This window comes from Alnus glutinosa, chromosome 10 (genome assembly GCF_958979055.1).
Source record: "Alnus glutinosa chromosome 10, dhAlnGlut1.1, whole genome shotgun sequence".
Classification (NCBI taxonomy): Eukaryota; Viridiplantae; Streptophyta; class Magnoliopsida; order Fagales; family Betulaceae; genus Alnus; species Alnus glutinosa.
Window position 1 is genome coordinate 25,765,627 of NC_084895.1, and position 20,644 is coordinate 25,786,270.

Sequence of the window (20,644 nt, forward strand, 5' to 3'; positions counted from 1 at the left end):
TTTTACCCCGTTCGATGTAAAAATGAGCTAAATTCATATAATTTGAGAATCTAAAATTTATTTGAATTTGTAAAGGATCCTAATCCCATAATTACTAGTAACATGGACAACAAAATTGCTGAGAAATCTACCCAAAATGTTTAAGATACTACAATTTTTATTATAATTATCCAAAATAAGAAAGAGATAACTATAGTAAATTTATTATAAACAAAATGGCCATACTATTATGGGACGTAAATCATAGAATCAACCATTTGATAGAGATTCTTAATAAGAAATGTGGTTGATGTCATTTTTCTATACATTTTTTGTTCATTATTATTATTTTTATTTTTTTATTAAAAAAATAAAAATAAAAATCCACCATTGAATCTTCAAACCTCTTGTACGAAAATGGATAAGAGATGAGTAAGAAAATGAAAACAATAATTTCTCATCTTGATAAAATGATAACATATGTGAGGATCTAATCACTGCATTTGTGACACATAATGCAATTGTAATATACATCAACCCATCTATTGGAGGTCGAGATATTTTTGCATTGATGAAGTTTTTCTTAATCGGAGGAAAATTTTCAAATTCGATCGATTAAATTGACATATATATGTTCTTAGAGTATGTGATTTTTTTTATGCATTTTTAAAATACTTGTGAGAATCACGTGCTCCAAAAACATGTCATATGCCTTGTTGATCATAATAAAAATACACGTGAAAAATACAGTTGTCAGTTTAATAAACTGGGTTGAAGGAATCAGTTTGGAAGAAAACTTTGTTCTTTTTGCATTTTTTAAATATTTAATTCATTTAAAAGCCACATAATATTCAAGATGAAGATTATCTAATATAACCCCAGTTACAAAAACCTTTTTCATTTTTGAACCCTTGAATAAAAACATTGAAACTAGAACTATGTTATTTTTGGCCTGTAGTAGAAAAATTGATGTGTCAATCTATATGATATTTATTATGTTAGTCAATAATGCATGAACTGTCACATAGTAATTCACATGGTATTTATTAGGATGGAGCCAGCATTAGAGATTGGGGGGCAAAATTGAAAAAAAAATAAATTGGGGGTAAAATTAAAAAAAAATAATTTAGAAGTAGAATTTTAATTTTAATATTTTTTCTTTTAGGGAAAATATGGGGCTCGACCCCATGCCCCCAAGCCATGAGGTGGCTCCGGCCTTAATATTACGTTTACAAACTACTGTCCAAGTAGTATATACCTACAAAAATTTTGATGGATTAGGGCTAATCTAAAAAAAAAAAGAAAAAAGGCCCAAAATTTTGATGGATCAGGGATAATACCACATTGACAATTGGATCAGGGTCGGGTACATCCAATTTGTATGGGTAAAGTCTTCCGGCCTCCGGGACTGAAATTCGACACTCAAAACTGGTCAAGAAGAGTGGGAACTACCCTTCTCTGATTCGACTCCGAGCCACTACGTCCACGCGCCACCTTGTAAAGACCAGCAACGACGCCGTTCGGCACTATCGGTAAGGGTTTTGCTCCCCCAGTTCTTGTTTCACTTTTGTTTGCTCGTCCGTGCTTTCCGAGGCGCTGCCTCTGCCTGTGACTCAGCATGGGAGAAGGAGGCGGAACTGCACACTTTCGTGTTCAGCTTGAAGAGGCTGGGCTGGTTCCTTTTCTGCTTCTTCCTTTAATTTAGATGTTGGGGCAAGGCAAGTCTCAGGAAAGTATAGGTTGGCTTCCAGCTCCATCTCGGCCGGCATCCTGCTTTCGAGGGGGTGGAGTCCTGGGGCGAAACTACTCATTGCTGTGTTGCCCCAACCCAAGGAAGGGCATTCGGTGAGGAGTGTAGTTTTGAGGGAGGGAAAGCGTGGTTGACAAGCCACTTCGAGGAGGCGACTGGACTGGACTCTGGAGTGCTTTCATCAAATGATGCATTGTAAACAAAAGTTATTTTTTGAAAAAAAAAAATTCAAGAAAAAAATAGAAATAGTAGAAGGTGTTTTATTCAAATTCATTTCCCCTGATCCTAAAAAATTGTAACTTTTACATGTTATGGCATAAATCATGTATAAACTTACATATGTATATTTTTCTTTTTGCATGTGTGTTATATGTATTATGTATATATTGTGTATGCACAATGGTGGAATAGGTTAATTGGGTTTTTCTAACTAATGGGTTTTGTTTATTTTGATGAACAGGATCTTTGTAGGTGAAGTTTGTTGCTGTAAGAGTCTCCAAGTATTTGCCGTGACAAATTTTGTTCCTGTTCATCTCCATGAAATTTGTGAGTTTTCTTCTGCACAATTAACGTTAATAAACATACCTAAATACCTGTTTGTTGTGTCTGCTCGGTGTGTGTGAATGGATATATAAAGGTTCTGTTTTGGGGAATTAATATCTTTCATCTTTTGGCAGACATGTTTGAGCAAAGGTGGGGGTTTCCAATTCCCACCGTGTCACATGCTCAACGTATGCGGGGTTAGGATCTTATTTGATTGCCCATTAGACCTTTCAGCGCTCACAATATTTTCTCCTGTTCCCACTGGTTTTGATGCGGTGGGAGATGATCAAAAGTTGGCTTCATTACAAATTTGTAGTACTTTGGATTCGGAATCTGTGACCCGAAAGAGGCAGAAAATCGAGAAGCCCCTTAATGTAAATGATTTGATTTATGCAGTGCCTTGGTACAAAACTGTTAAGAATTTGCACCTGTGGAATGTGTCCTTCATAGATATCGTGTTAATCTCGAGCCCAATGGGTATGCTAGGATTACCGTTTCTTACTCAAATGAAGGGATTTTCTGCTAAGGTATGAAAGAATGAGGTTATGATATTAATTTGTCTTTTCGCAATAATATAGATAGATATGATTCTATTAATTCTGGTTTGTAAATTTGCCAGATATACGTGACTGAGGTAACAGCAAGACTTGGGCAGCTTTTGATGGAGGATCTTGTGTCCATGCATATGGAGTTCAGGCAGTTTTATGGACCTGAGGGGTCTAGTTTCCCTCACTGGATGGAGCGGGAAGAGCTTGACCTGCAGCCATCTGTATTGAGAGAAGTAGTTTTAGGCAAAGATGGGGCTGAGCTGGGTGGTTGGATGCCCTTGTACAGGTAACTGATGTTTCATTTGATAGTCTATAGAGCTATTTTTTGACAGAATTTTTTTAGTGGCAGAACTTTTTAGTCAATTTTTGAACCAGGATAACAAAATTTGATTCTGAAAACAAAATTCAGATTATCAGATAATTTTACTCTCTTGGGGAAGCATTTAATCATAGTTCTGATGTGTTATATATTGCTCTTGAGTAAAGAGGATGACCTAGTTATTTTTAGTTGGGGAATGGTGGGTGCTGTTCAATGTCTTCATTCATATGTCATTCAAGAGACAAGCAGGAACCCTTTCTCTTTCTTCTTCTTCATTTTTTTTTTTTTTGAGTGCTGCGCGCGGGGGGGGGGGGTGAGTTGCCCTAGTTATCAGATTCAGTTAGTCAGGAAAACTTCTCGTTGTAAAATTGCTCCCCTCATTATTATTTTTGACCTCATCACTGGTAATTATAAAATATGGGATACTGCTTTCCAATGAAGTTGGCCTGGTGCAGCTATTTTTCTTAGTTTTCTGTCTCTCATGTTGTGGTAATATGCTTTACATAACCTGTTGTACCATTAGCCATATCTTCTAGGCTCTTTTATTAGAAAAATGTGTTCTGAATTTTTTTTTAATTTTTTGCTTCTGTGAAAATCATGTTGTATTGAGCAACGCTTAAACAGAAGAAGCCAAGTTTGCTGGGATTAGAGCGTTGGAGATAGTTATTTTGGTTCTGCTTTGTAGCATGTCCTTTTCCTAGAAGCTTGTTTTTTATATATAAATATCTGGAGCTTAATTGGCATAGACACATGAAATATGCACAAAGTGGATATGATTGTTACCATAAATCAGGGCAATTCTATTCTCAACTATTAACCGAAGTTAAGATAGCAAAGTCCTGTATTTGAGGATGTAATAAGTGGAACTTCTCAGTGCAGCTGATGTGAAGGATTGCTTGCAGAAGGTTCAGACACTTAGATATGCTGAAGAGGTCTGCTACAATGGCACATTGGTCATAAAGGCATTCAGCTCTGGTTTAGAAATAGGGGCTTGTAATTGGTCCATAAATGGTCCAAAAAGAGACATTGCTTTTATTTCAAGCTCTATCTTTGTTCCTGCTCATGCAATGAGTTTCGATTATCGTTCTCTTCAAGGGAATGACATCATATTATATTCAGATTTTTCATCCCTAGATGCTGTGGAAGAGGTTGGGGATGATGATGGTTACTCTGTTCTAACAACTAACAGTTTGTCATCTCTCAGGTATTATCACTTTTCATGGTTTTGACAGTTTTCTCGTGAGGTTCTATGCTTTTCACTGGATGCGGTATTTCAGCTATTATATTTTCAGATTTTCTTTTCTTACAAACTTATAGCTGTCTTATAAATTCTCAAATGGTAATATTGAAACTTTCTGCCTTTGTGATTAACTTCTGTAGCAATGATAATAAAATTTGGGAAGAGTCTGCCGAATCCATACTTAACACTGATGAGCATTTAGAAGAAGGGGAGAAACTATCTTATCTGTGCTCCTGCGCTACAGATTCTCTTAAAGCTGGTGGCTCAGTCCTTGTTTCCATCAATCGAGTTGGAGTTGTTCTACAACTTTTGGAGCAGATATCAGCTTCACTAGAATCTTTGAATCCGAAGGTAGCTATTTACTCTTTACGTTTTGGCTAAAATACATTTTGGTTCCTCCAACTTTGAGTTCACTGTCAATTTAGTCCATGAAGTCCCAATTTAGACAATTTAATCCCAAAGTTTTGATTTGTTGTCGATTTAACACTTTCCTTTAAACCTGTTAACAGATATACTGTTAATTATCACATGTTACTCATGTGATTGTCATTTAGAGAAAATAATAATAATAACTAATAAAGAAAAACTTTAAAGAGAAGAAAGAAGAAAGAAGAAGAGAAAGGGAGGAAGGTGGAAGGATAACTTATTAGGGGAGGAATTAAACTGAAAAAAAAAAAAAAAAAAAAAGATAAAAGAATGGCCCCAGATTAAGAAATCCCAAAAAAAATTTTGATGAGTAAAAAGGTAGAGATAAGAAATCCCAAAATTAAGCATGCTTCAAAGTCAACACTTGAAACAAACAAAATAAGAAAAACATAAAAAAGCAGCAGCTCATGCGATGAAGATACATTCGATGACTATGAAGGAAAAGAAGAAGAATCAAACTCAACTCAATCTCACTCTCCAAATGTCCTAGAATTATCTCCACAAGCCTTTATCATGTCAAATAGCATACGATTACGGGTTTCATAAATTTCTAAAACAACTTACTCAAAAGTAATGGGCTTTGAAAAAGAAGATACTCTGTTTGCGGTATGGGAAGCCAACTGTACGATCGAGGTTGTAAACTGAAGCCTTTGCTACTAGCAAGCAGTGATTATCCTTTGGTTCAGCACAAAAGTAAGGCGGAGATATAAAACTTCACTAATAACTAAAGAGGTATAATTGACAAAAGAAGTTATTACAGCGAAAATTAGAAGATTTAAATTTACTTCAGAAATAACCCTCCAATCATCAAAGGTGAAAATGTGCAGTACTGATGTCAAAGCCTTGGCTTACTGCTTTAGTGGGACACACTTCTTAATTCGATAAACAGATTATTAACCCATCTTGTAGGTTCCTATCTATGTTATTTCTTCTATGGCTGAAGAACTCTTGGCATTCACAAATGTCATTCCAGAATGGCTATGCAAAGAGCGGCAAGAAAAGGTAAAACAGATTTTTGGGCTTATTATTTCCAGCTTGCTGAAGCTTATCTTGATGTGCGAAATTCTAGAGTTAGGCATCATACTTACTATCTTGATTGGTGTCGCAGCTGTTTTCGGGTAAGCCATTATTTGCACATGTTGAGCTCATAAAAGAGAACAAGCTTCATGTGTCTCCTGCTGTTCATTCACCAAAACTGTTGTAAGATCTGCCCTCCTTTTTTTTTTTTTTTTTTTTTTCTCATTTAAATGCTTATGATGAACTTCCTGGCTAGCAATTGTCAAAGTTTTCTTATTCACATTAGTTTCAACGGTATTATTTTCTTTTTTCCTTGTTGTAGCCTAAGAATTTCTTGTTATTGAATATCTTCACAAGATTTTATCAAACAAACTTGAATTTTAGCTTGTATTATAATGTTTTTGTTCACCACCTAATTTAGCTCAAAATTGTTTTCACTAAAATTGTTGGTATTATTATTATAATACTTCTTATGGCATATTTTAAGCAACACTGAAATAACCTGTAAGAGAATAAACATTTCAAACATTTCCTTATGTGTTACTTAAATTTGATTTGAAATCAAGACCTACATGTCATTCTGAATGCTTCTTTGAAACTTTCTACAGCCTTAACTTCATTTTTAGTTGTTATAATGCTCATAGGTGTCAGATTCTGGGATATGTTTGCTGGAAATGTAACAACATTACCCCAAAAATCCCACAGAAACCTTATCTTCTAACTTGAAAAGGTGTGAAATAGAGAGTCTTCCCTAATAAAATTTGAAGGTTAGAGAAAATTCCAATGACCTGTTTCAGAGGTTTTGTGTGTGTGTTTTCCTTTGTTTCTTTTTTCCTCTTCTATATCTTCAGCCAGCTGTCCGTCTTATTCTATTTTTTTTTCTTTCTCTATTTTTGTTCTACTCTTCCTGGTTCATAATTTTCTCTTTGTGGAACATTGTTTGAAATGAATCTAAGAAAATAATCTGCAGTTAAACACTACTGAATGATAATGTTGGCCTTATTACCAACCTGTACTGTATGTAATCTGTTTTCACTACTCAAAACTGACATTTTGTGCATAGAACTAATTGGCAGGAACCATGCATTGTATTTTGTCCTCACTGGAGTCTGCGACTTGGTCCAGTTGTTCATTTGCTTCGACGTTGGTTTGGGGATCCAAACTCTTTGCTTGTTCTAGAGGTGCTAATATCTTTTGAGAATAATTTCACTGACTTGCATGCTTGCTTATCTAGTTATATTTCACTGAGATAATCAATTGTATGTTTGATTGAAACTTATCACCATATGATATAATTGGGATGGCTTTATTAAAAAGCATAAGATGAATGTAAATATGCAGAGTGGACTGGATGCTGAGCTGGCACTCTTGCCTTTCCAGCCAATGGCAATGAACGTTCTTCAATGCTCATTTCTCTCTGGATTAAAGTAAGGGTTACCTTCCACCCCCCCCCTATTTGTGGTGATGTGTTAATAAAATTGACATTACTTTGCTCAAATATACTCAGTTGCCTATCTCTTTTTGTTTCCTTGACCCCTCCCTCTCTCTCTCTCTCTCTCTCAAATATGCACTTTTCTTCTTCTTTTTGTTGGTAAAATTCTTAAATCTGAAGACAGCCCACTTAGCAGTAAGCACAAAACACCTGGTGTCTTACATAACTCTGCACCATTTGACCTTTACTATGTGTCCGTGTTCTTGAAGAATTCTGGCACAAACATGCCTCTTGAATGGAGTCTAGTATAGTTTGGATATTATATTGATTTTTCTCATTAACGAGTGGAAGAAATCTATTGTTTGGCCCCTGCACCACCAAACATAAGTTACTTCTGTAGCTGTTGCATTAAACAGCTGTTTGCATGTTAAAAAAAAATGTCATCTTGATTGAATACTCATTGTCGGCAACAGGGCTATTAGGATAATGTTATCTTGCATTATTTTCCAAAAAGACTTTTTGGCACCTAGCAAATTGTTCAGGTTTAAGGGCCAAAAGATTTTGACCTTTCTTAGAACCCCACTGAACTTAATTGTTCAATTACTACTTTGACCTTTATCCCCTTTTTGTAGATTGAGAAAAGTTCTGCCTTTGCTGAAGATATTGCAGCCAAAAATTACTCTGGTAATGTTTTTCTACTTGTCGTGGTATGCCTATATTTTTGGGCTAATAGCATTTTTCCTATTTTCCGGTTAATAGCACTTTTTTTACCCTATACTGTTCAAACATATGCAATTTCCTCCCTGAACTACAAAATACTGTAATAAACCCCATAATTTCAAATCAATTTGGTTAAAAGTAATTATTTAGGGATCATGTGCTTGTTACGTGAGCTCTAGCCAATGCCAAATGGAAATTTTACCCCTTCACTAACAATTGTTGTCAGACTAACATCACTCCATTCTCTTTCCTCCTTGAACCCCCCTCCCTCTCTTTTTTCCCTTCCAAATCCAGAAAAAAAAAAAAAAAAACACACGGAAAAAAATTCAAGCAAAAAATAATGTCTTTAAGGATCCTCATCCTTTGTGGCTCCATCAAGATGCACTACCTTGGGACCTCCAAGGCTAATTCCATAAACCAAAACCTCAAAAAAGCGACCAACCGAATTTTTATCGTGATCTGCTCCGACTCTGATCATCTTCCTCTCTGACCCAAACTCATGTTCAACCCCAACATCATTGAATATTGGGAGTTTTATTGTTTAAGAATGGCCAAGTAGTCTTCGGATTTCTTGATGATTGAGTGTTGAATCTTTGATTTTTTTTATTTAATTTTTTTTCCCCTTGGATTAGAGGGATTTGGTAGAGAGGGAAGGGATGTAAAATCGTAGGGGATGGGATGGAAGCATTTGCTGATGGCATGGGTGAGTTTAGAAAAGGTTTGGGAAGACTGTGGAGGGCAAAGCTATTTTTTGGCATGGGCTGGAGGTGACGTAGTTTACAAGTCATCTCTAAATAGCTACTTTTTAACTCCAATTTAAACAGTGTGGGGGACATTGTAGATCGATTTGAAATAAGGGGATGGAGTGAAAAATTTAGTAGTTTAGCAAAGGCATCACAAATGTCCCAGACGTTTATGGTATAGAAGTGTAATTTATCTGGCATTTTCTTACTTTGATATGAGATTTTCTTGATCTAATTCTCCTTTTCCATGCTCCTTTATATAGTTGCCTGAGGATTTGAAGAAACATATTAGATTTACAAATTCAGATTCATTCTCCGTCTTTCACTATTCTGAAAATGAAACATTACGAATACCAAGCTTGAAGGACAGTTCAGAACTAGAAATTGCAACAGACTTGGCTTTCCAGTTCCAGTGGAGAAGGTTGAAGCATGAAAACATGAATATCACAAGATTAAAGGGCGAGCTCTTCGTAGATCATGGCAAGCACCGGTTACTCTCTGTGGAAGAGCCTGCAAAGTCCTCCAAAAGTAGGCCACTTCTACACTGGGGTTCACCTGATTTGGAAGCGCTTCTGAATACGTTATCAAAGATGGGCATTAATGCATCTGTAGAACAAGAAGAGGGTAGTTGTGGATCAAAAAAAACTGAACAAGAAGAGGGTAGTTGTGGATCAAAAAAAACTTGTATAGTACGTGTACATGATCCTAAGAAGGCTTTAATAGAAATTGGAACAACGGGGACTGTTATTAGTGCTGTTGATGAGAATTTGGCCTCCCTGCTTTTTGAAGCAATCGATAGTGTTTTGGATGGCATTTAAAAGAACAGAATTCTTAGATTTTTCTGGGAATGAGGAAAAGAAGAAAGTGAAAATGAACAGAATTCATTTTTTGGTCTGTATATGAATCATTCTCTAGGAATTTTGCACAAGACTCAGTTGTAAATGGTTATTTATCAGTAAAATGATATATTTAGTTGCATACTTTCTGCTGTTTCTTTTCTTTGGTTGTGATTCAATACGGAATAGAATTTGTCTTGTAGCCATGAATTATCAAGAAAGGTGCATGCTTGTTGAGTCTGAACTCTTTCTCCACACATGGCCGGTTATGTGAAGGGAGGACATTTTATCAGTTCAATCTAACATATAGCCGTCTTCACAATTTTTGTGGGTATATCCTGATTTCATTTTCTTCCTCTTTTAGATGATTCTTCAAAAGTTCCCAGTGCAATTGAAGAAGGATAATTTTTAAACCACAATCTAGGAAAATCGATTGAGTATGCTTGAGCAAAGAATCCTAAGTTGATGAGATGCGGTTCTAATTCAAGGTCCTGAAATAAGTTCTTATGTAGAAGGCAATAAGTTCCCAAGTCATACAACTAAATCAAGAATGAAGAAATTATATATTTAATTTTTCATGAACAAAGAAAAAAAAGGGTAGGATTAGTAATTTTTTATACGATCCGCGAATCCGATATGAAATTAGAGGGTTAGAGTTGAGAGGTTTGATTCGTTTAATTAAGTAGGTCAGATTAGGGTTGATCTGTATAATTTTATATTCATGCTTTGACACGACCCGAACTCAATATGCGACATTTAAGGCTGACAATTTTTGACACGACTTGCAAACCTGACACGAAATTAGTGGGTTAGGGTTGATGGGTCTGACCCGTTTAATTAAATGAGTCGTGTTAAGGTTAACCTATATAGTTTTATACCCATGCATCAACCCGACCCAAACTTGAGACTCGAACACGATTTGCCACCCTTAATTCAGAGGTAAACAGTTAAGGTCTCAAGTTATGATTCAGATTCAAAACATCTACTACAACTTTTATTCCAGTGATGCCAATTACCCAAGGTCATGGGTGAAATGAAAACAAAGGTGGGTATAGGTAAGAATGATTCAGATTCTAGCTCCAAGCAAAGTCATCAAGAAGTTCTTGTACTCTCCTGATGTGTCACCAATAACTGCATTGTCGAGGCTGGTATTGTACATGTTGTAATACTCCCCTCTGATTTTCATCGTGTCGATTTCAGCTCGAGTTATGATTGCTCTTGTTAGAGAATCTTCATCTGTTCCAAGCCCAATAATGGAATTGCCGATTACCTGGTATAGTTCAAGCAACAGAGAGTAGTATTAAAGATAGCTGCTAATTCCAAAACAGTCAAACTTTCTTCATATCAAGCAATTAAGGCTAAGATTGCATACTGCTTCAAAGAAGAACAACTTTGTAAACATGATTTTCAATCAAACTTCTATGGAAGTTCAAGAATCATGTTCTACTTCAATGAATATATTCAAAATAACAGCTAAGTGATTCGGAAGAAAAGTAACTACAACCAAGTTTCAGAGAAGTAAAATGGACTACTCGAGGAAAGCTTCTGCTCTATTCACTTTTTTAACATGTATTGAAAGAACTGATAATTGTATGACCTTTTATGGAAGCTGCAGAGTTTGGCTAGCTACCCGTAAATTTGAGTCAACATCAATCATACTTTCTGGTCAGAATCTGCAGCCACAAGCTGCCCAAAAGGTGGACACTTGAAGCCAATTTTCAACTGAAAAGCATGATTTTGATGGCCTGTTTCAGACACTTTCTATGGGTGACTGGGGACTTTGTCCATCTGAATTCAATATTATGTGTCTTCAACCTTCAAAACTGTCGATTCGGCTTCTCACAAAAAGTCATGTTCAACATTCAAAGTACTCCTAGTGCTAAATTGGGCATGATTCGAGAAAACCAGCATTAAAACTTAAAAAGGGAAACAAAGCTTTAGAAAATGTTGTTACCATTTAGCTACCATATCTTGCATTGCAAAGAAAACCTTGTCTACATCAAGAAAAAAAACTTTGAAAATGATAACCAAAACCACATCTTGGTTGGTTTAGAATTTTAGATAAGAGGTTCTTCCTCTACCCATTGTCAAGAATCTATAGCAAGTCAGGGATGAGAAACAGTATAACTTCCTTGGTATGGAGGAAAGAATTTACCTCTGCAAAATGCTTTTCAGGGGAGTCGATGCACCAAATGGCCATTTTCCAAAGATCCTCCAAATCTCCATTCACACAACCCTTAACATCCTGTCAAGAAAATCTATAAATGATATTCTCAAAGAAATAAGAATAACAATATTTATTGATTAGCCAATAGAACAGCTAAACCTGGTCAATGGGGTTTCCATAGTTTTGCTTGTAACAGTCAAAAGTTGCTTTGAGCTGAAAGACATTCCTTGTGCAGAGAATCCACACAACACTATCACGATCTAATTGCTTTGTTCTGATGGCTTCATGTAGCGTAGCTGCTTCTGATTTAGCAACTACCATATCCACCACTTCTCTGTCATACCTGTACGAGCTTACTAGCCCCACTAGAAGCTGCGCAAAACCCACGTTATGAACCACATGCAGATCTCAAATTTCAGACGACTACGGCATGTAAAAATAAATGTCATTTAGTAGACTGCTATGCAATTACCATACAACTGTGATGACATGACAGTGAAAATTAGCCATTGATTTTTTATTTTTATTTTTTAAGCCCTTGCTGATCTAAAGGTTAATTGTCATTACCACGTCATTCCAATTGTATGACAATCGTATAACAGTTTACTAAATAATATTACTATCATATAAATTGTGCAGCACAAAGCTAAGTAGACTGGCTTTAGCACTACAGACTGTAGACATCACTGAACCTATGAGATAAGCTATAAGTATGATGCCATGGGCAGATTTCATGAAACTAACAGTTAAGTAAGTTGATCGATGCTTAACCACGATTTCATCCAATATTTGCATCTTATGTAAATGACTGAGGTTGCTTTACCTTTCTGAGTGGCGTATCAACAGTAGATGTAATATCCTCTTCAAGTGAGCAATCAAAGAGAGAACAGTAAGCCTGCCTGACTGCCATCAGATGGTGAGGAGATGATGCACATGCTATCTCAACTATCACTTCTAGGTGTTTGATTCCTTTATTCTTTCTCTTCAATGCATCCTTTGCCAGTTTAGCATCCCTTTCTGGGGGATCTTGTGTCCATAAAATCACTGCATTCTGTTACACATCAGATGACTGAATTGTTACATATCGATATATGCAATAACATATACGAGAACAATAGCTTATAAGAATGAAATGCTCCTTCCAGGCCAAAAATTTCATTCAATGACCTATTGACCTTAAGAGCCATATTTCTAAAGCATTGTCCAGATGCAAAGCCATATAACAACAAGAAGTACTATGTGGTAAGATATGAATATTGTTTTCTAGAATAGATCATAGAAATTCTTCTGCCACTCTCAATTATCTTTAGTTAAAAAGAAAAACCAAATTAATTGCTGATTTGAAGAAAAAAATACCCTCTAGTTTCTCATTCAAACAAGTATAAATATGCAGATATTTGCATAAATTGAAAACATGCAGACATTTGTTTCTTAACTACAACAGTTTGACAAGAAACATTCACTACAAACATGTTTGCACATATGATATCTAAATTACATCAAACACACACACACACACACACGCACAAACTTAATGCCATCACCACCACACCACAATAACAAGACTATGAAATCCAGGATATCTGATATATAATTTTGTTATTTACGTATCATTTGATATTAAAATTTTTGGAACTTGTTTCTAGGATTATGATAATGAGGGACCTAAAGGGCAAGAGAAAACATACTCCAAAATCACCAGAGAGTTCAGAATGGAGACGATGAATGAGTGATTCATTGTAAAGCTGCTGATATCGCTCTTTAATCCTTCTCCTTTGGCTTGCATTCCTGCGCCCTAATACCCATATTATAGCCTCCTCATCGGTTCCCAGTCCTGGATTCGTTCACAAATATACATCAAGAAACTGAGCCATGAACAAAAACAAGAGAAGATGAATATTGCCATTTAATTACAGCCATAAAAGGAAATAGAAAATAAACTGATACACAGACAACTAATTTACTAAATTCGAATGCCCCATGAACAGAAATTCAAAAAATAGACTGACCAAGCAAAAAAATAGTTATAAAACTATCATATAATCCAATATCAGTGATCTTAGTTAGTTGAGATTAACGCTTCCTTGATTGGAATTCAAGTCGAGTCATCCCATATATATACCATATACATTAAATTAACAAAATTTTCCAATTTGTCATGAACAAAACTTTAGATTTTATTGGGAACTAGAAAATATAAAATAATAATTACCATGTCATTCCTAGGAGAATATCAGAGAATCCAGAAAGAAACTGCAGAGAAAGTTGACATCCATATATAAAAAATAGTCCAACAAACAAAAAAATGACCCGTAGACAGAAATTCTGAATTCAGTAGAAATATTGAGAAGTCTACATCTTCTTACTAGAAATGACCCACAAACTATTCATCAAAAAAAGAAATGACCCACAAACCCAACATTAAGAAAACAGAAAATTTCTGATAAAGATCATCATATTTCAACCTCAGTCAGCTCTGATCGGTGCAACGAATAAACACAAATGGGAAAAGCAAAAGATCCCCAGAAATGAGTAACAAAAGAAGAACACCATGGCATGCACACAGTGTCAGAAAGACACACCATCAAAAGCTTTCTTGAGTCTTTCACAGTCTTGGTCGGCAGAGGGAACCACATCAGGCACTCTCAGCGTGCCCATTTTTTCCTCTCTGTTTAGTTTCCCTCCTCGTACGCTCAAATCTCGCTGGAATAAAGGACTTCTCATGCATCTTTTCATTGTACGAAAATACCCTTCATCTTTGAATGAAATTATTTTGAAATTTATCTAAATTGAGGGGGTTATTGATATATTCCAATTTATTTTATTTGTTCTTCATTTTCATGATATTCTTAGGCCAGATCATTTTGTTCCTTTACAACTAATAATTAAGTCTAACTAGTCATAACTCCTAAATGTAACGTCTAACATAAACATATCAGTTTCAATGAATTAAATTTTCTATCTGCCATGCACACTTGTATGCATTGATTCTTTTGACTCGATACTCCACTACATATGCAAGGTCTTTTGGTTTTAGATATATATTTAGTAGCAATAAATTTATGATATTTTGAAAATAAATCAAATAGGAAAACGTTTTTCTTAATTAATTATATAGGAATCTCACAAATGTATCATTTTAACTTCTTAAGTGTGTGGTTCGTCCTGCAATTTCGCAAGCCAAACACATTTTAAATAAAATCATAGAAACCGGTCGATCTGCTTGAGAGTGTACGCGTTTGAAAACATGAAAAAATTCATGTAGATTCGGATGCACTTATTTGCATTAGCCACAGTCGCAAAACGCAGATATCACTTTTAGATATCTGCATCTACATCCGTATTTGCATTATATTTTTACTAACCACATCTGTCTGATTATTATTTATTATTTACATATTAAGTAATGAGCATATTTTAGTCTTTTTAGCCTTATTTTAGTCACTATTATTGCCTATTTTATACGAGTATCAATGCAAAAATTTAACAATATATATGATTAATAAAAGTAATAAATTAAACCAATAGTTCCGGCCAGCGTTATCTTTTAATTGCTTATTTATTTAATGTCTCATTTATTAATTTATTTTCAATAACATCGCCATTATTATTGTAGCTTTATCCTTATAACAACGTCTACGTACTGTTTCTTCTTCTGAAAAAAAAAAAAAAAATGTCTACTGTCTCTTCGGTTTATTAATTTTTTAAGAATGTTATTTCTTTCAGATTTAATATAAAAGTTATTTCTTTCCTATGGATTTGCGAGAATCACATGTCGTAAAGATCGACAGTTTCTCATACAATTCCAAAGAAGATTAACACACACACACATATATATAAATATATATATGACAAAAGTCCAATCGAGTTTTTACTGAAAATTCATCAAATCAGTTAGGGACATAAAGTTTCCTACCTACAATATATACCACAAATGCAATTGGAGTTTTATCAACTCGAATCCTATTTATGACACAAAATAGCGGAGAATAATCCTCTCCCTTTTATTTGAAATGGAGAGGATCTGGTTAGCATATTCAATAGGAGTAAAATGGTCCAAAAAAAAATATGACTATTTACCCCTCCTAAATTAACTAATCGGCTCCTCAAATGAAGATAATTCGTTTTTCAAAATAGCCTCTTGGGCTATGGTATGAGCAGCCGAATTCGTACTCGTCTTGACATGTGCAACGCTCTACGATCTCAACTGGTGCAAACCTTTTTTGATTCCATCAACTATATGTCCAATTTTGAATTAACTTACTTAAAATGGAGAGAAACCATTTCCTATTATTGTAGCTTTATTCTAATAATTAAAAAGGTCTTTTTTTTTTTTTGAGAAAATTAAAAACGTCTATTGTTTCTTCGGTTTGTGTTCTAAGAATGTTATTTCTTTCATATGCATATATGATATTCACTTGTTCTAAAGTTCACAGATATTAAAAGAAAGTTTTATTCAAAAAAAAAAAAAAAAGAAAAAAAGAAAAGAAAAGAAAAAAAAAGAAAACTCTACGTACCATTAATTTGCTGGAGACCCAATAAATAAAAGTTATAAATTCAAACGATGCACATATATATGTTATTTAAGTCTTAATTTTGTTTCATTTCCGTTTTAACAAATCCCATTATTAACTTTGGCAATAATTTAATATGCCTAAAAATGCCGTTCTAACTAGTGAATGACGAAATTGACCTTTTGAGTTTATATATAAATATGTCTTAATTGGCTTGAGAAGTTCTTCATCCTAGCTAGCTCATTGCCTCAACACAAAAGAATTAATGGCTCTCCCTGATGAATTGGAAGCTCTCACCAATGCCTTCTCAGGTTCTTTGTCATCCTCCCTTTTACTCAAATTATTAAAATTCCAACTTAATTTATTCAATTAAAAACTCTTAATTGAATTAGCTGGAATTAATCCTATAATTAAACTGATTCTTGTGAATTTTTAATAATGTTTTGATTCACATTTCAAGTTCACATTGCTTACTCTTAAAAGCATTTCTTTTCAATTTTCATTTAAGTTAACTTTTCTACTCTTTCTTTTTCATGTTTACTCAAATATTGTATGTCAAGAAGATAAATTCTTTTTGTTTCCCCACTTCTTGTACTAACCCTATAGCTTTGAGTTTGATCTTCCCATGAGGGGAACTAGAATTTTGGGTGTGGAGGGCAAAATTAGAAGAAAGTTTTTTGGGGAGGGGTAAAAATTTGATTTTGAGAGGATCAATTATAGAAGTATTTTTTAAAAATAAAAAAAAATTGAGAAACACGTTGAGGCTTTGGGAGGCTTCACCTCAAGGTAGTTCCGCCCTTGCCCCGCCCTTCCCCTTGTAAAGTGGTTAGCGGACTTCTCTTTGTTGCTGGTTATAGCCTGGGGTATGCCGAGAGACGGCTTTAGAGGCGGCTGGTATAAGCTATGGCCCCCCCTCAATTTCAAAAAACAAAAAAAATTAAGTAAAAAAAATTATAAGGTAAAAAATAAAAATTAGTTTACTGGCCCCTACCAACAAATTTTTTTGACACCTAAAACTTCTGACTCCGTCCTTAGTGTTTTTAATTTGCACATTTTTCTTTGTTTATATATAAAATTCATACGTAAATTACCCCCCTCCCCCCCCCAAAAAAAAAACTTATTATCTTGATTCACTAAACATTAATCACACTATCCTTTCCTCCATTAAATGTGTTGCATTTTTCCATTTGTTACTTTTCTGTCGGGAAATGAATTCATTTTCTCTGAATATGAGGTGAGAGAAAACTAAATTCCTAAGAATTCTATGATGTTTAATTTGTATGCTTGGGCAGGACATGGAATCCACGAGCAGACATTGATATCAATATTGGGAAAATGGCATCCGGAGGAAAGGAAATCCTTCCGGAAAGGAAGTCCCAACCTCTTCATAGAGGATGAACGTAACTTCGAGCGGTGGGATGATCACCGTGTCAAGCTTCTCAAGCATGAATTCATGCGTTTTAAGGTGATTTTCTTTTTCCACTTTTACTATATTTTATTTAGTTAAAGTCCATTTTTATTTTTCTTTTTTTTTTTAAAAAAAATAAAAAATAGAAAAAATAGCAACTGAGAAATCTTTGTAACAAAGAGGATTGTTAGAGTAAAATAGTGATTGAATTCACTATTTTTTATTAACACCACACAAAAATCGAGGTTTTAGATTTTTTTTTTTCCCCCTAAACCACCCCCCTCCCCCCCCAAAAAAAAGACAAAAATTTGATAAATGCTACACACATGCACTCTCATTCCCACTCTTACACTTTCTAGCGTATATGGCTATTATTGAATTTTAGTCTGATAGTAATTTTAAAAATTACGTTAGAAAGTATAAAAGTGAGTGTATGTGTAGCATTTCTCAAATTATAATGTTAAGATCTTAAAAAAGTGTTATTATTTAACTACAAAAAATAAGCTCATTAGCGGCGACATTTGGAGTCGTCGCTACTAATCGGACACAAATGATCAAAAGCGGTGACCCCAAAGGGTACGTCTCAGCTAATATTAAATCAATAGCGGGCATTAATGTCGTTGCTAAAAATATTTTATGTCGACGCTAAAAAACTTTAGAACTTAACCCATAAGTCGGCGTTAATGCTTTATCATTAGCAGAGACTTACTGACTTACGGGTCGCCACTAATGATATTAAAAAAGGATTTTGTACACATAATTATAATGAAATGTGGATATATATGATAATCAGAACGCTGTGGTGCTTTGGACCATGCATCCATGGGAAAGGGATGCTCGGTTGGCAAAGGAGGCGTTGAAGAAGGGGCCACAATCGTATGGTATCATCATAGAGATTGCATGCACCAGATCAGCCGAGGAGCTACTGGGAGCAAGGCGGGCCTACCATTCTCTCTTTGATCACTCAATGGAGGAAGATGTGGCTCAACACATCAACGGCTGTGAACGTAAGGTGAGTACATAGCATCAACTTCTTAGGCCTTGAAACCTTCTTGTATGACCAACAATTAAAAGCCCAAATTTTACTATGCTTTCCGGTGTCGGTTTATTTTAGCAGTTTCAAAACATACTGTCTGAATGTTTTTATTTTTTTAAAATAAAAGCGTATAGCGAGTTAAACTACTTTTAAAAATTGTGTTATTTTAAAAACACACTTTCTGTTAAGTGAAAATGTAATTTTTTTTTTTTTTCACATTTTCAAACCGGCAATTTTTTTGTTGCGATTTTACATGCGAAATCACGGTCAAACACACTCTTAATCAATTATCATCCCTACATGATCACCTGAATTATGTAACAAAGCATGGTATTATGGGCTTAAATGGCATATATCTGACTACTTTTGTGCTTTGAACAGCTCTTGGTTGCTCTTGTGAGTGCCTATAGGTATGAAGGATCAAAGTTTAGAGATGATGCAGCAAAATCTGAGGCCGAGACACTTTCCAATGCCATAAAAAATGGCAAGCCCATTGAAGACGATGAGGTAATAAGGATACTAGCAACAAGGAGCAAGCCCCATCTCCAAGCAATATATAAGCACTACATGGAGATTTCTGGCCAGAATATCGATGAGGTACTAAATTCTTTTGTTTTTGGTTACTTTTAGGTACTAAATTTTGTGGGGTTTGGCTTGGTGCCGTCGGGATTGAGACATGCGTCGTATAACAGAAAACAAAACACATATGTCCTAATCTTAACAGGTCCGGTTCCAATTGAAATTGGACCCAGACCGAATCCAAATTGTTGATCCCGTATCACAACATTTTAGTTATTTAATTCTTTTTGTTTTTTGTATGTTAGGCACTAAAATTCTTAGCTTTATCAAATTCAATGTTTTATTACTCATTGTAAACTTTCATCCACGTACAATTTTTCTTTAGGATCTTGATGCTGATTTGCTGCTAAAAGAGACTGTGCAATGCCTATGCACTCCCCAACAATATTTTAGCAAGGTACTATGAATTACAACTAGATTACAAGTATGGGTTTTGCTTAATTGGATTCAATTTCAGTTGGAATTTGACTCTTTGGAATGACAAGTGACGCATGTCTTAATTTCAACGAGTCCAGTTCTAATTGAAACTCGGATAAATTTTTTAACAATTTTGCTGTTTGAATTGTTACTAATTTGGACAGTAAATATGAGAGACCAGTATAGTCTCTTTCACATTTACTTCCCAGATGACTAAGCCGAATCGAGGATATCCAATTGAAAAATTACTTTTGTCCTTTCAAATTCTTAATAAAATTTTGTTGTCTTAAAAGGTCTTGGACATGGCTATGCAAAAGGATGTAGAGAAGAATACCAAAAAAGCACTGACTCGAGTAATTGTAACCCGAGCTGACACAGATATGAAGGAGATCAAAGATGAGTACCATAACCAGTATGGGTTTTCTCTATCCAAGAAAATTGAAGACACAGCTCATGGGAACTATAAGGATTTCTTGCTCACTTTGATTGCAAGAGGGGGATGATTTAGAAGATGGGGAATTCAAAAAGGCTTACTGGGATATAACCATATCCTCTTCTGATTGATTGTTGATCTTTTTTTCATTTTGAGGCATGTGTTCCTGGGCTAGAATGAGTATTTTATTATCAAGAAACAAATTGTTAGCTACCATATAATAATTTTCTTTTATGGTTAATTAGTTGATTGTCCACTTTGGCTCAATAAGACAAGTCAGAAATTTTCAAACATCTTAACTAATCTGCTAGTTTTTTGACCACTCTGTCTTTTCTCAAGCTTGTTTGTTGTTGCAGCAGATGTTGCTTTAAGCATATCCGCCCCTAATTAAACTGCCCTTTTAAAGGGGCATTTCGATCCTCTCCAGTTCAAATGAACTGGAGGGGAGGGGATCCTTGTCCTTTAAAGGGCTGTTTTTGGCTGCTCCTTTCTTGGCCAATGGGCTGTTGGAAAAATTATTGTTGAAACTAAATAATA

The 20,644-nt window shown here is 34.9% G+C and overlaps 3 protein-coding genes across 4 annotated transcripts; 2 read left to right on the forward strand and 1 right to left on the reverse strand.

Annotated features, from left to right (window-relative positions):
• The first annotated feature begins 1,352 nt into the window (after nt 1-1,352).
• Nucleotides 1,353-9,690, forward strand: LOC133880777 (uncharacterized). Of its 2 annotated transcripts, XM_062319779.1 has the most exons (12): nt 1,353-1,511; nt 2,190-2,275; nt 2,407-2,799; nt 2,892-3,106; nt 4,014-4,343; nt 4,520-4,730; nt 5,715-5,807; nt 5,914-6,005; nt 6,886-7,003; nt 7,164-7,249; nt 7,887-7,938; nt 8,981-9,690. In XM_062319779.1, the coding sequence occupies exons 2-12, from the start codon at nt 2,267-2,269 to the stop codon at nt 9,533-9,535; spliced, it is 2,154 nt and encodes a 717-aa protein (XP_062175763.1). In that variant the 5' UTR covers nt 1,353-1,511; nt 2,190-2,266; the 3' UTR covers nt 9,536-9,690. The 2 variants fall into 2 exon arrangements, with proteins under 2 accessions (XP_062175763.1, XP_062175764.1); XM_062319780.1 differs by lacking the exon at nt 4,014-4,343.
• Nucleotides 9,691-10,523: 833 nt separating this feature from the next.
• On the reverse strand, nt 10,524-14,385 carry LOC133880752 (annexin D3). Its single transcript, XM_062319750.1, has 6 exons — nt 14,303-14,385; nt 13,409-13,554; nt 12,544-12,771; nt 11,880-12,092; nt 11,709-11,798; nt 10,524-10,823 (listed from the first exon to the last, which is right to left on the reverse strand). The coding sequence occupies exons 1-6, from the start codon at nt 14,376-14,378 to the stop codon at nt 10,620-10,622; spliced, it is 957 nt and encodes a 318-aa protein (XP_062175734.1). The 5' UTR covers nt 14,379-14,385; the 3' UTR covers nt 10,524-10,619.
• Nucleotides 14,386-16,499: 2,114 nt separating this feature from the next.
• Nucleotides 16,500-20,197, forward strand: LOC133879258 (annexin D4). The gene is made up of 6 exons (XM_062317788.1): nt 16,500-16,545; nt 17,527-17,699; nt 18,436-18,654; nt 19,060-19,275; nt 19,583-19,654; nt 19,968-20,197. Exons 1-6 carry the CDS (start codon nt 16,500-16,502, stop codon nt 20,175-20,177), a joined length of 936 nt encoding a protein of 311 aa, XP_062173772.1. The 3' UTR covers nt 20,178-20,197.
• The last annotated feature ends 447 nt before the right edge of the window (nt 20,198-20,644 follow it).